Raw genomic sequence first — 15,683 nt, forward strand, 5'->3', positions numbered from 1 at the left:
GACGGTGCAATGCCGGGCCGAACCGCCGCGGCGGAGGTGAAGCAGGAATATGCACACCCTATACGTGGGCTGATCCGGAAGATAGTACAATTTTGGACCGACCCGCGGCGGAGTTGAAGCAAGCGTCAAGCGCTCCTCATACGTGGGCCGATCCTGAATATAGTGCAATACCTGGCCTAGACGCCGCGGCGGACGTGAAGCAAGCATTATGCACTCCCTATACGTGGGCTGATCCTGACGATAGCGCAATGTCTGTCCGACCTGCCGCGGCGAAGGTGAAGCAGGCATTATGCACTCCCTGTACGTGGACCGATCCTGAAGATAGTGCAATGCCGGGCCGACCCGCGGTGGAGGTTAAGCAGGCGTCAAGCACTCCCCATACATTGGCCGATCCTTAAGGCAGGGCAATGCCGGGCCGACCCAACGCGGCGGAGGTGAAGCAGGCATTATGCACTCCCTGTACGTGGACCGATCCCAAAGATAGCGCAATGCCGGGCCGACCCGCGGTGGAGGTTAAGCAGGCGTCAAGCACTCCCGATACGCGGGCCTATCCTGAAGATAGGTGGCCCGCATTCACTGCTTCGATGCTCATCTTTCTTCACAGAGTGGAAGGGCACTGAATTTCTTGTCCAGTATGCCTTCAACCCGCAAAGTAAACTTTCAAAATTTTCGTGAGTAGTTGGTATAGCAGGGTGCTTTGGGGCGGAGGTAGTGCATTCTTCTATACATTGAGTTATTGCGGCCACCACTTGTTCATGTCTTGGTTGTCGCCATAATTTATCGGTTTCCACCTGTCTTATGTTTTTTCCCCGTCGGTGCATTTGATGTACACCGTTGTCGGCGATATTCTAAAATTGAGAGCTGACATTGAACTCGGGAAGTGGTCCATCCCTCGCGTTTCCGAAGTACGACCAGCTGCATGTATGGACGATGCGGCTTTATACGAGGGAAACATCGATGGAGGTTCTCGAGACTCGAATTGATGTTTGGACCAGGGATGCACGAAGCTCATCGACGAGAAGAAGACAGCGTGTGAAGGACGAACTCCGAATGGGCTCCGGCTCTTGGAACACCTCACAGCTGATCTTTTGTTTCTACAACGTGCTTACCACCACTAGTTGACGGATCTTAACGGGTGAAATCTTTTGAGACCAAGATCTCCCAGATCCGGTGAGACCTCGGCCCTTGGACATTTCGAGGCGAGCAGGTCGCAGCGCTAGGCCTAACGTAGGCGCCGCGATTACGGCGTGACAGCATCGCGTGCCGCCCATGCCCACTGCACTGCTACCGTGACGATGGCTGCCCGAGACCCCCTGCCTGCTGCAGCATTGGACGAAACCACACCAGCCGCCGCTATGGATCAAGAACTGACTCAAGACAACGAAGACGGGACTTGGTTTCTCGTGGTCTGAAAGCGCAAGAAACAGGTCCAAGCTACGTCGAGCTTGCCACCCAACACCGAACCCGCACAGAAGCACCACCTACATCTGACATTGCGAAATAAGAGCTCGCCGCTGCCCCCGCTACCGATCGACGACTTGAAAGTAGTCTTTCGACCGAGAGATGGACTGAATGTCGGTGAGTGGCCGCAGCACTTTATAGCCAGAGATATAGGCACAACGGCTCAATTAAACGAGAGCACGCTCCACCAGCTAACCATCCGCGCACGCTGAGAGCGGAAAGTCGCAGTGGTCAGCACACCGGACGAAGAACTAGTGGCAAGACTGCAGCTGATCCAGTGTATATGCCTGGAAAACAAGCAGTACGAGGTTCAGGCCGATGGTGGCTGCTCCGGATGCTTCCTGCAAAGGAGTTATCTCCGGCATAGAAAAGAGCACAACGCCGACAACGCTCATGACAAATATCCGATCACTGATGGCTCAGGTCCTGCATGCAAGAATCATTGGAAATTCAGCCACGGCCATCATCACGTTCTGTGGTATTCGGGTTCTCCGGTACATCTACTATTACGGAGCAGAATACCGGTGCTACATTCACAAACCCCGACAGCAGCTGTGCAGCGTGTGCCTCTCCACGGGTCATCGAGCGGATATTTGCCCAACCCCGGATAAACCCCGGTGTGCTGCTTGCGGAACTTCCAGCCCCTCCGAAGGACATGATTGCACGCTGAAATGTTTTCATTGTGGTAGTGAGCACCCCGCCACTGGCTCTCGATGTCCTGTAAGGCAACGCAAACCCTTTAACAAGAGCCACCTGTTCCGAGAGCAGCAGAATATGGCGGAGCAACAACTCCAGCACGACAAGAAGTCCAGCAAGGTAACGACATTCAACGGTGCGGCACCTGCGACTACTGATGCAACACGTGGTCGTCCTCGCTACCGATCCCGGGGACACAGCCAGTCCCAAAGTCGCAGTAGGTCCCGGGTCCGCAGGCCGACTAAAGACCTGAAGCAACCACGCGGTCGAAGCCGATCTGGGAGCCGCAGCCTGATGCAGCAGAAGCAGCCGCCGAAGGAACCTCAGGCCGCGTGGACGAAAACGCCCGACCATCACACCAGGAAGGCGACAGCGGTGAATTGGTCAGCGCAGTTTCCCCTCTTTCCTCCTCCCTTCCTTCCCCTCTGTCCGCACAGCAAACAAACAAACAAAACAGTCTCCCACAGCGACGCTTTCACTCACCCAGACACACACACTCGCACCTGAGAAACTCCCTCACAATTCCTGCACCAAACAAGAAGTGTGCGAAATGATAGAGGAAATGGCGACTGTTTTAAGAGTGGAGATGCAAAAAATGAAGGAAGAGATCATGGCTGATGTCAAGCACATGCTACAACAGGTCATACAAGAAGCCATGACTGACATGAAACAGTTCATCAGTGCAACTTTTAGCTCAACTTTCAGCCATCAAAACGACTCGCTTCCACATGACACTAACGCCACTAGAGAACCAAGAAGGTCACAACCTTATACCCTTCCGGCTCGTACAACTACACCTGCCCTCACAAGCGCGGCGGTATCAACCAATCATGGCCAGCAAACCTAAGAGGCGCACTACCACCACCTTCCGGGTGTGGCAATGGAATTGTAGAGGGTACCGAAGGAAGAAGGGTTCCCTCACACAGTTCCTAGCCACACGTCCTCACCCACCAGACGTTATAGCACTTCAAGAAGTACATTGCACTCCCACACTCACTGGATACAATGCATACACCGACAAACATGACACCACAAAACAACCATTAGCTGCCACCCTTGCGTCCAAACAAATCACTGATCGAGCACACGCTCGACAGCTCCCACATTCCGCATGTGCTCTTAGAAATAGTACCTAGGAATCGATATGAAACCAGCTTGTTTTTACTTAATATCTACACTGCACCCAAATCGCGAAGAGACGACTTCGGACAACATTTTTCGGCCGCCGGTAAACAAGCCAAAAAGTCGATTATTCTGGGAGATTTCAATGCGTCCCACCCAGCCTGGGGGTACCAAACAGAAACTCCAAAAGGCCGCCGTCTAGCCCACGCCATGAACCTTCATCAATTCACTCTGCTAACAGAACCTGACACACCAACCAGAACGGGCAACAGCGTAAGCAGGGATACCTGCCCTGATCTCACAATGGTCAAGGGGTTGACTCAATGCTCCTGGAACAACCTAATGGAGAATCTGGGCAGTGACCACAGCATTTTAGCCACAGAAGTCCAACTGGTGGCCATACGCACCCCAGAACGTTCAATTAAAATAACGAACTGGGATACTTTCCGGCGCAACAGAACCAAATCTGAACAACACGACCCGCCATCTCTATGCGAGTGGACACAACAGCTACAAGCAGATTTTAAAGCAGCCACCAAGCAACTTACTGCAACAACGGAGACACCGGATGTGGACAGACATCTGCTCCATCTCTGGGATGCTCGAAGAGGCCTGACCAAACGATGGAAGAGGCAGAGGCACAACCGTAGGCTGAAACAAAGAATCGCCCGGATCACAGCAGAAGCTGAAGAATACGCCACCAGCCTCACTAATAACAATTGGCACAACCTCTGCGACCGCTTTAATGGCACACTAAGTAGTTGCAAAACGTGGTCCCTCCTCAGAGCACTACTCAACCCAACGCACACAAAAACGCACACAACGAACACAGTCCGCACTATCATCCACAAAGAACAAATGGATGATGACGCGCTCCTCCAAACACTGCAACAAAGATACATTGCTACAGGCCACCGACCGGAGTACAAAGACTATCCACACGAGGAAGAAACCCAGTTGGACGGCGATACTACAGAGACAGAAGTGAGGGCAGCCCTACACGGCATAAGACGAAACATGGCGCCCGGAGCAGACGGCATTCACTATGCATTGCTACCCAACCTCGACGACTAGGCCATACGGCAACTCGCTGCATACTACAACGACAATTGGAAAAACGGAACGCTTCCACAGGAATGGCGACACGCCGATATCACCTTAATTCCGAAACCCGGGAAACCGCTGTCCCTCCAAAATCTCAGACCCATTTCCCTGACTTCGTGTATTGGCAAACTCTTCGAGCACGTAGTTCTAAATCGCCTCCAGCCTCACCTCGAAGCGAACCAATTCTTCCCCAATACCTTATTCGGCTATCGACCAGGCCTGTCTGCGCAGGACATACCCCTACAACTTAAGGAGGATGTTGTGGATAGTCCAAGTAAAGTTCAAACAAGAGCCATTCTGGCGTTGGACCTCAAAGGAGCCTTCGATAACGTCTCACATGACCTCATTCTAAACAACCTTGCATTCTCCCTATGCGGAAAGCGCATCTATGATTATGTCCGAGCCTTTTTATCTGACCGAACAGTCACCGTCGGCCTAGGTGATATTCGGTTGGATATCATAAAACTTTCCGGCAGAGGTACTCCCCAGGGTTCGGTTCTCTCGCCCACCCTGTTCAACGTGGCGATGGCAAAGCTACCACCGCTCCTCGACAAACTTCTGAACGTGCAGCACGCCCTGTACGCCGTTGATATTACAATCTGGGTGACCACAGGGTCAGGCGGCGCCATTCAAGACGCACTACAGGAAGCCGTAAATATAGTTCAAGAGTATGCAACAGCCGGAGGACTCACATGCGCAGTTGAGAAGTCAGAGCTCTTGCTTGTATTAAAAAAAAAACGGAACAAGGCTGATATTCCACCAGCCATCACATTGCATCTCAATGGCAACACTATTCCAAGGGTAGACAGACTACCTGTACTAGGCCTTCACATACAACACAACGGGAAGGCCACACATACCCTACACGGGCTCCGCCAACAACGTTCCAAATAACGCACATGATAAAGCGCATTACAAACCGCCGACAAGGACTGAAAGGAAAAGACGTACTCCGAATTGTGCAAGCTCTCATAAATAGCCGATTAACCTACCACCTCCCCTATCATAATGTTACTCAGACTGAGATGCACCAGATGGACACCCTCCTCCGTACGGCACTAAAGGCAGCGCTGGGACTACCCCAACATGCGTCTACGCAGCTCCTACTACGACTGGGGGTGCACAACACCATCCGCGAACTAGCTGAAGGCCATCTTAACAGCCAATTGCAACGTCTGCAACGAACAATGCGAGGGTGCCACATTCTATCCCGGCTAAGATACCAAATGCCAAGAAAACCACAACAGGAAAACCGCACACTTCTTCTGCTTAGCATTCGCAACAAAATTCACATGGCCCCAATTCCCCGGAATATGCACCCTGACCGTCATAAAGGTCGACGAAAGGTAAGAGCACAAGCCCTGGCTCGCCTATTTGGCGATGGCACATCAAACACTCCAGTCCTATACACCGACGTGGCCCGCTACCCACAGAAACGTGCCCTATGTCTAGTCGTACTAGATAGTGCAGACATTCGGAGAGCTTCGGCCACGCTCGACACTGTGGACAGTGGCACGGCGGAAGAGGCTGCTATTGCCCTAGCCATCGTACACGCTTCAACCATGCCGGCGCCGGATGGACCTATCACAGTAGTTACTGATTCTCAAACCGCCTGCAGGACTTTGGCCCAAGGGAGGGTGACACCCTACACACACCGCATCCTTACATCATTACACCCCACAGCGTTACACAGAGTGCGTATCGTCTGGACACCTGGACACGCCTCTCTCCATGGTAATGAACGTGCTAATGCGGTAGCCCGAGAGCTCGCTAACCGGCCACCATTGGAAGAGCTGTCCAACCCAGACGACGCACCGACAGAACCACTGAACTACACTGAAACTCTACAATATTACAGAGATACCAGGAGACACTTCCCTCCACCACATAATTCCCTTAATCGAGAAGATGCCGTCGCGTGACGACAGCTTCAAGCTAATTCATTTCCCTGCCTCTTTTATCTTCACCTCTTCCACTCCACACAATATCCCTCATACTGTCCCTATTGTGGAGCAAAGCCCACAGTATATCATTGCACCTGGGAGTGCCCACACCCTCCGGGCTACTCCCCTATTCCTTCACCTTCTTCCTGGGAGACTGCGCTGACCAGCTCAGACCCGCAAGAGCAGCGACGGCTGATCCGGCGGGCACGCGGAGTGGCGCGAGCCAATGGGGCCTTGAACTAAGGGCTCCACCCTGCGAGGAAGTCGCCCAATCTGATGACAAATAAATGTTTCTCTCTCTCTCTCATCGAAGGGTACGTCCAGTCGCACCGTGTCCGGTAGTACCGTGTACCGTGCTTTGGATTTCAGATTGAAATTGACAGGAGGAGATCGTAAAGCGTAAAGCGTGTCCGGAAAAAAATAAAGAAATGGCATGGTAAATTTTAAGAGCAGCAAATAAAGGAGAATACAATCATTGAGCAGAGGCATAGCATTCAAAGTCTATGCAGTAACAACAATAACTTGTAGTGAAACCCTCAGTTACTTGTTAAGGAACACAGGGCGGTCAAAGGTAATGCGGAGTTCCCCATGCACTAGGAATGCCTCTAAATATTTAATGAATTTGGAATGTAAAACCCTAGAACTCAATAACTTTGCATTTGAACTCTCAAAAGATTGTACAATGAATTAGTGGTAAAACGTCGACTTTCTGTTACTCTTCTAAAACACTTTTTTTCCTTTTTCAGAACATCTTGGGGGGGGGGGTGAAGTGCAACGCAGGACCAGGCTATATAAAGGAAGTAATTCACTTTCCGCTTGCTTCTGTTTTCCAGATACCTGTCAGTACGGACGGCATTTCTTTCAAAGTCAGCATATATTACACGATGAGTGCAAACGAGCGACATGCTATATATCTGACAGGAAGCTTACCATTGAAGAGTAAGTGCTTCTTTCATAGCAACTCATGACCTCCCGTGTTGTATCAGGGCAAGCTTCACTAGTTTCCCAAGGTTCCCGACGGCCCCATTGGTACATGAAGGGTTCTAGTTAGCTTGGAACAGGTGATGCCACCTTAGCAACGATCCCTTCTGAAATAACACCCCTTGGGAGGTTGAGCTAGCGGACAGAAGTACTATGTGTGTAGTGGAAGATGACGACGACGCCTTTAATTACGGCGTCATACGTGTATAGGAAGAGCGCGCGGCGGGGACGGAGAAATACATGAAAAAGAAGAACGTTAACAACTGTTAACGTTGTTCTTTAACGTTGTTAACGTTGTCTCTCAACGTTAACAGTACTATTTTTGTTATTCCGCTATGAAATTCAGTGTATACATGTAGCAAAATGTCATCCGCGAAGTTGAAAACTGAGTGTCTTTCATTGAACACGTCGTCCCAGAGGGCTGCGACGAATGAAAAAAAAAATTATGGGGTTTTACGTGCCAAAACCACTTTCTGATTATGAGGCACGCCGTAGTGGAGTACTCCGGAAATTTCGACCACCTGGGGTTCTTTAACGTGCACCTAAATATAAGTACACGGGTGTTTTCGCATTTCGCCCCCATCGAAATGCGGCCGCCGGGGCCTGGTACGACGAATGAATCACCGAGGAAGCGGAGATGCACGCTGCTAATGATCTATTGTATATTTGTCAGCCCGGCATAAAAACGTGGGTGTGACCTTTCCACTGCAGCCGCCGCTCCTGAGATTCGTCTCTGTGTTTTCCCTATAGCGAAAGGCCATCAAGCTGTCTTCGACTCCCCAAGGTCATAGAAAACGCTGAACTTTATGTTCAAGCGCTGTTGCCTTCGTTATCTGTGATATTTCGGATTGTGATAGTCGAAACCACTTTTGTGGCTGCGTGAATCTCATTCAGACGACACCAGGCTGTGTCGCCAGACATCGTAACGGGCCTAATTTTTGTAATGACCATTGGCTCTATATTTATACGCCACCGTTTGTCTGCGTTGGGGCTGTTCGAGGCCTGTAGTTTAAAAAGTTTTGGTGTAATCCTAACACGTTATATAAAGGAGATTCTCGATAATATACTTGTTATCTGTGCAAGCAACGCTAACTATTTTTCCTCTCAATTTCCCAAGGATGAATTTGTTGGATAAACGCTTCTGTCATTTTCACACCATCACTGTTATAGTGATAGATAGCTTACAGAGTCAGAAAACGTTCTGTGTTGAGATTCTTTTCATCATCTAGATTAGCACTTTTCAATCAGTCTACTTAAATTTACTTCCATATATTTAGACGAATTCTCGGCTCCGCAAAATCAACTCCCCTTGTTTATCAGTAGACGTTATTACCGTCCCACTGTCTATATGCTGATCTGTGAAATCATGCAACGACAGGAAAATGTCTGTTCTTCCCGTTTTATTTGCCAATTTTTCCTATATTTGGGTGCCTTAGAAAAAAAGATGTCTGCCTTTGAGCACGTGTTTTATTGTATCTTGTGCCTTTCAACCACCCTTAGTCTCCAAAATCTACTGCAGGTAGATTTTGGAGACTAACGATGCTGAACAAGTTTTCTAAATCGGGAGGGGGGGGGTGCTCATATTCTGACTATCAGCACCTATTTTCACAAAGAGCCGAGAATTTCGCCCAGCACACAAACTAGACGGAACTATCTTCAAACTGCACGACCAAATTCAGACAAGAAATTCATATTTGCACACTTTTGTCGCTTCTCCTGTCTGTCGAGCTAGAAACGCACGACTTCTTTACTTGGTTGACGGCGATTGTCTTCTTTAGAAAGAAGCTCCTCCAGGTACCTATAAGCAAGCGTAACCTAAGCATGATTGTATTGTTTCTTTCCTGCTTTCTTTTGGAGCTTACACGTTGGGATTAAGCCGCTGGACAATTTTCAATGCTACGAAAGAATTAATATTGTAACGCATTTTGTGCAAATTGGCCGATTGTTATTCGATCTTCTATGGTCAGTCGGTGCCACTTGTTCAAACGAAAGAACAACAAGGTGCTGTCCCAGAGGCCTGCAGGGCGAGTCCTTGCGAGCAAAATTCGAGAGGGCGACTTAGCTCTGCCTCTGTGCAGCATAGCATTTACCGGCATCATTGGCTGTGATGGCTTGATAGCGGCCTGTAGCTCCTCCAGTTACTAGCCTAGGCTGGTGCGTTTTATCTTTTGGACAAGCCAGCCAGGGGCGTAGACAGGCGGGGCCTATGGGGCTTCAGCCCCCCTCCCCCCTCGAAATAATTTCGTGCTCTCATGCACCGCCGACCCAAACAACCTCCGGGGCCGCAAATCATTCGGGATTTTGTTTAGAATGCTTTTTTTTCCGCGCGAACAGACATTTCGGCACGAACACTGCGAACTAGGGCTGGGTATCGCGGCGATGCCCGTAACCGGGAGTCACATAACGCAAGGAGCCTCATGCAAGCGCAAAGTTTCAAGAGCGCTTTGATGGCGAGCGTGTTCGTTGTGGCCTCTCGCGGAGGCCGCGAAATCTACGGAGCGCATAGATTTCAATTTCGAAACGTTATGGGCATAAAGTTCTGATAAACTTTTGATGCGAAAGGCGCATTGACATTTCCATGCTATCGATCTTCAGTTCCACAACTTTGTGAGTTTAATGTCCTTATAAACATTTGACGCCAAAGGTGCATTGATTTTTCTAAAGTCGTACATACGACCATGCAACGAGGCAAGTCAAATCAACACACTATAAGATAAGGTAACAAAGCACCCAGAGAGTTCCGATGAGACGAAGCATTGTGGTGGTTCGTTTGTCGCATCATGTCACAGAAAAAAATATCAACATTTTTTTCGCCTGCGCCAAAGCATTCACGTGAAGAGACTAAAGTCAGCAAAGGTAACTACGTTCTTTTTATTTTCCTACTTTGACTTTTATTCGTGAGGACACATTGAGCCTCTTCAATTGTTCTCGCTACCCGCGGGCTGCCAGAGCCAACTTGCGTTTTTCACGCATGCGTTTTTCTCGTGCTGCCCCGACCACCGAACGACCAATTGTGTGCGCATTCGTTTTCCTCTGGCCGAGAGGATTTACGTCTGGGAGAGTTTTAGACGCTTTCTGGCTAGCAGACGATAAAAAGAAATAATGGTCGCTCGCTGTCCCCACTGTGAGGACTCGACGGAGTGCAACGTGTTCGCTTGAGCGCAACCTCTCCGGAAAGTCTTGTCTTGCCAAAGTAGGATACCGAGCAGTATGGGTATGGTTATCTGTGGACCAAGTGCCTCACGTTTCCGTCGATATTCCTTCGGTAGCTACATTAAGTACCCAAAGTAGGCATTCGATTGTGGCCAACATGCTTTATTTTGAGTTTTTTTTTCACTTTGGTGCCCCCGCCCCACAAAATAACAGAAAGACATTGTTGCTTCGCAGCGAATTGTCGCATGGGGAAAGATCGATTTTGTTACCTCTACTTTTGCGAAATGTAATGGACCACGGGACGCTTCAGTTACCGGATACTCTTATTATATTATTGCGGTAGGAATTATATGGACACTCCATGCAGGCGCATTCCTGCCGTCGCCCTCATGTTCCGTATAAACTCCAAGGGCGATAAAATCGCGACCATGCGCCGAATGCTCTATGTGCGAGTGCCCATGTGGTAAATAATGTAGGTGATCTAAAGAGTCCGAAATGACGAGTCAATCTGCATATCGTCAGTTCACCATGCCATGTGGAGATTGGGTATCGCCTACAGAATTACTCGACTTCATCGGTTCGGAACACTGGTTATCCACTAAATGTTTTCATTTAAACTGCAAGTCTGCTCGAAACAAACATAATGAGCTAGATGTGTTTTTTGGGAGTCTCAATTTTAATTTCGATTTCGTTATGTTATCTGAGTGAGAGGTGGTACAACCACAGTTCTCTTGTTTGGCATCTACCTGGCTATCAATGTTTCAACCAATTTAGGACTACCTCTCGTGGTGGTAGTGTTAGCTTACTTGTTCGTGACAATATTATTGTCGACTACATCGAAGAATTCTCACGTGTGACAGATGACTACGAAGTTCTATCCATTCTCAGTGGCAGAAGCGTTTACTCGGTGTTTTATCGTCCACCTGGAGGCAATATTGTACGTTTCTTTAGCTTTCTCGAAAATTTCTTCGCATATGTCTGTACGTATAAGTATGACGTCATCTGGGGTGGTGACTTTAACATTGATCTCCTAGCTGACACGTGCTTAACTCGGGAATTTCATAACTTGCTTGAGTCGCATGGTTGCTCAAGCGTTATCTCCGTCCCAACACGAGTAACCTATGCCGCGTCAACTTGCCTGGATTTGTTTATCACCAATGCTTCAACGGCTATCATAAAAGCCGGAGTTCTTTCGTGTAACCTGAGCGACCATATACCAGTTTTCTTCTGTCTCAAACGGTGAACCGAAAAGAATGGACAGCGACTTTTCCCCAGCCAAGTGATTACACCAAACCGTCTAGAAACGTTTCGCAGACAGATTCAGTTACTTCACTGGAGCGATGTATATGCCGCACAATGTGCCCAATCAGCGTATGAGGAACTTCTGCGTATTTTCAGCACGTGTTAGCAGGAAAACTTTCCTCTGCGAACAAGACGCAAGCGTTCGTCGCACATTCGCAAATCGTGGATAACGGTCGACCTCTTTCGCAAAATAAAGTTTAAGGACAGGCTCTACAACAAGTTTGTTGAGTCGCGTAATATAACCAATTTACACATATTTAAACGCTACATCAATGAGCTAACAAATGAGCTTCGGAAAGCGAAGACCTCTTATGAATACGAATACTTCATGTCTTGTCAAAATGATAGTCGCAAAACTTGGTAAAATTAAATGTTATGCTAAATCGAGCGTCGTCGTCGCATGCAAATATTGAGATTTTTAAAGATGGCATTATCATCCCGGATGAAGTGCTTCCTGATTGTTTTAATAATTTTTTGCAGCTGGTTTATGTGTCCATACAAATGCCGTCCGCTATGTTCAGGTCAGGTGCCCCGAGAGTATATTCTACATCCTACTACTGAATCTGAGCTAGTCCATTTATTTTCTGAGTTACGTAATACCACGTCGTGTGACATTGACGGCATACAGATTGCACCTGTAAAGCACGTCTTGAACATTATATCGCCTGTTTTAGCATACATTTACAACCTCTGCCTGACATCTGGGGCATTTCCTGCCAAAATGCAGACAGCTGAAGTACTTGCACTGTTTAAGAAAGGTAATAAAACTATGATATCTAATTACAGATCGATTTCTATACTTCCAGTATATTCAAAAGCACGTGAAAAATAATATTTCGGCGTATTTCAGATTTCTTTGAAAAACATAACCTGTTCACTGACTGTCAATGTGCTTTCCGAAAGGGACGGTCAAACCAGCTCGCGTTACTAGCACAAAAGGAACTAATATAGCGAAATTTTGAAAACAAGCTGCTCACGCTCGGGGTTCTTATCGACTTCAGTAAAGCGTTTGACTCTATTAACCATGAACTTTTGTTAAAGAAGCTACAGTACTACTGCATTCGTGGTACTGCTTTGGATATAGTGAAATCTTATTTAAATCAGCGGAATAAACTTGTTGAAATTAATGGCATCTGCTCCCAGTATATAAGCAAGTAACAGTTGGTGTTCCCCAAGGGAGCATATTGGGCCCCCTTCTTTTCAATATATACGTAAATGACCTTGTTCTTGTCGATAGTGAACCTAAATACATCATCTATGCAGATGATACTACGGTGCTTTCTTCATCGAACAACATTGCAAGGCTGGTTTCAACGGCAAACTCTGCTCTTGAAAAAATACAGAGATGGTCACAGGATAATGGCTTAAAAATCAACACTGACAAAACGAAAGCTATTTTATTTCAACCAAAAAATAAAGGTGTGAACTTAGAGACCGACATTATAATAGGTTCTCCATGAATTGAGCTTGTTCAGTCTGCGAAGACGCTAGCTGTCTTTTTTGACAGCCATATGTTATGGACTGATCACATCGACTTCCTTGGAGGCGAACTTGCGCATGTCGCTGAGGCGATCTTCAGTTTAAGACCGCTGCCACGCAAGGTCAAACTTATTTTGTACAACCCCTTCCTGAGTAACGTACACTACTACTGTCTCGTATGGAGTAAGACGTCTGCTACAAACATAAACCGGTTATTCTTGCTTCAAAAAAAAAAAAAAAAGGTAATACGTAGCATCTGTAATGCATCAGTAGACGCTCACACTGCACCTCTATTCAAACAGTTGAAATTACTCACACTGCATTCTCTGTTAGAGTTCAGGCTGTTACTAGCCTATCGTAAAGAAGTATAACAAAGCCAGTCATACATCACGTCGTTATCGCAATTAATTAGGGACAGAACAGAATACAGTACACGGTCACCTGAACACTAGTGTTTGCCGCATCCTCGCACGAACTATGCTTTTCAAATGTTGCACCATCGCTTACCACGCCTGTTAAACACGCTTAAATGTAATAACATAGATGTCACTTCTTGTCCTATATCGCATTTACCATGATTACTTGGTTAATGATTCTATCACTGCTTTTGTTGCTCTAGTGTACACTGTGGATTACGTAGTCTTTTTATGGTTTTGTAATGTTTTTTTTACATCGCATTTCTGTTTGCTGGCATAATGTCTAAGCCAACTTGTCATTTTTTTGCTTATGTATTGTTTTTGTCAGTCCTGAATCTGTGCCTGTGCCTTCTGCTGTTGCCATGAGACCGGGTTTAAGGCCCATCAAGTTGCTGCGAGCAACTTTTTCCTTAAATCCCCCATGAATTCTATGTTTATGGAAATAAAGGCATATATAAACCGTTAGGGGTGGGGGGTGGCCTGGGTGAGCCGAGGATGGTGGCTCAGTATTGTGTGCGCAAGGGAGAAAAGTGGGGAGGAAGCGCGCCGTCTTCCGTCGCGCGCGATACATTAGGGGGAGTGGATGGAGGGGAGGGGGCGGGACTTAGGATTCTATCATCTGTGAATCTTTGATTGCGCAACATGGTTATTTGTCTTGTTTGACGCACTATACACATGGGTTTTTTCTTAGATACGCACATTTATTGGGAACTTATACGTATATTTTAATATCTTATTGCGAGGTTTTGTGTATACGTGCAGTGAACTTTGTTTCCAGTGACACTTTTTTGCCCTTTATCAAGCTGTATCTTCGCATTTGTTTATGCCATTGTATCTTCGCATTTCTAATGTACGAGGGCGAGTCAAATGAAAGTGAGCCGACCCACCTCGCGCAAAAATGGTTCGGTTAATTATGTGCGAGGTCTGCGCGCAGCACACAGGCGTCTCTCATTTACAAAAGTGACACACAGTTGTGAGGATAAATGTTCTTTAATGCTCGCATACACTGGGCTGAACATGGTTGCGTGACATAATGGACACTGCAAAAGTTGAACAGTTTGGTGTCCTGAGGTTTTTGACAGCTGAAGGTGTTTCCCAAAAGCGCACCCGTGGTTGACTAAGAGCGGAACCGGCGAAGGGGTAGTTCGCTTTGGGTTCCGTTGCTGTGGCTCGGCTGTTGGCTTGCGACCCTGGCCGCGCTCGCCGTTTTCGCGACCCTGGACACATGCGGGCGTCGTGAGCGCATGCGCTGGTTGCTGCGGAGGCTATTACCTGCCCTTGTCGCCTGCTTGGCGTTGTTCTTTCAGTGTCGATCACGGATGGAAGTGCAATATGTGCTCGAAGAGATGACGGATAATTATTTGCACTGCCCCTGCCGGCTTTCTAAGTAGACCTCTTGCAGGCTACGCTAAGAACTGGAGGAGAGTCGGGGTGCATGTGTACCAACGGTGATTCCACGCAGATGAAGAAATTGCGCGCTGCGGTTCACCGCCACCGGCCTGCAGCTCCCATAGGTCGGTCGGAAGCGACGCATTCACCAGAATGGCCTAGACCACCGCTGCCGACCTTGTTCACGAAGTTGCTCTCTCAATTACTGTGTTAGCCGGTAGAAGGGCTGGGTCAGCTTTCTCGTGACCGCTCCTTCAAAGCCAGTGCCAAGGAGATGTTTGAATGGTGAGATCGAATTCCCAGTGCTATCGCCTAAGTGAATAGCCCGCAGATCGCTATTCAGCAATCAGAAGGGTTCAACCTGGGCTGGTACAGCGCTTCCTTCGTTCGGCTGATAAAACTCTGCACGACTATACCGTCAAGACGGGAAGATATTGTTGAGATCTCTTATTTGGCTGCCCTATATATTTTTGCTCTAGTTCTGGAATGTCGCACTTTGTGCCTCAATTTCAAGGCACAGCGCGCATCGTCAGCACCACGCTCTTCCATTTTACTTCACGCAGGTAATGCACGGCCAGTATATCGTAATGTTCGATTTCAATTTCCATTGCTTGTATCACGCGACGCGCCCTGTAGC

General features: G+C 47.9%; 1 protein-coding gene across 2 annotated transcripts in view; it reads left to right on the forward strand.

The window, feature by feature from the left end:
• The window catches only part of LOC142574256 (uncharacterized), a 157,047-nt gene that overhangs the window by 9,939 nt on the left and 131,425 nt on the right, over positions 1–15,683 (forward strand). For both annotated transcript variants that reach the window (XM_075683384.1, XM_075683385.1), the window contains exon 3: positions 7,160–7,265. In XM_075683384.1, the coding sequence (XP_075539499.1) occupies positions 7,160–7,265 (106 nt within the window). The remainder of the gene's footprint in view (positions 1–7,159; positions 7,266–15,683) is intronic.

This window comes from Dermacentor variabilis, chromosome 3, assembly GCF_050947875.1.
Source record: "Dermacentor variabilis isolate Ectoservices chromosome 3, ASM5094787v1, whole genome shotgun sequence".
NCBI classification, from domain to species: Eukaryota; Metazoa; Arthropoda; class Arachnida; order Ixodida; family Ixodidae; genus Dermacentor; species Dermacentor variabilis.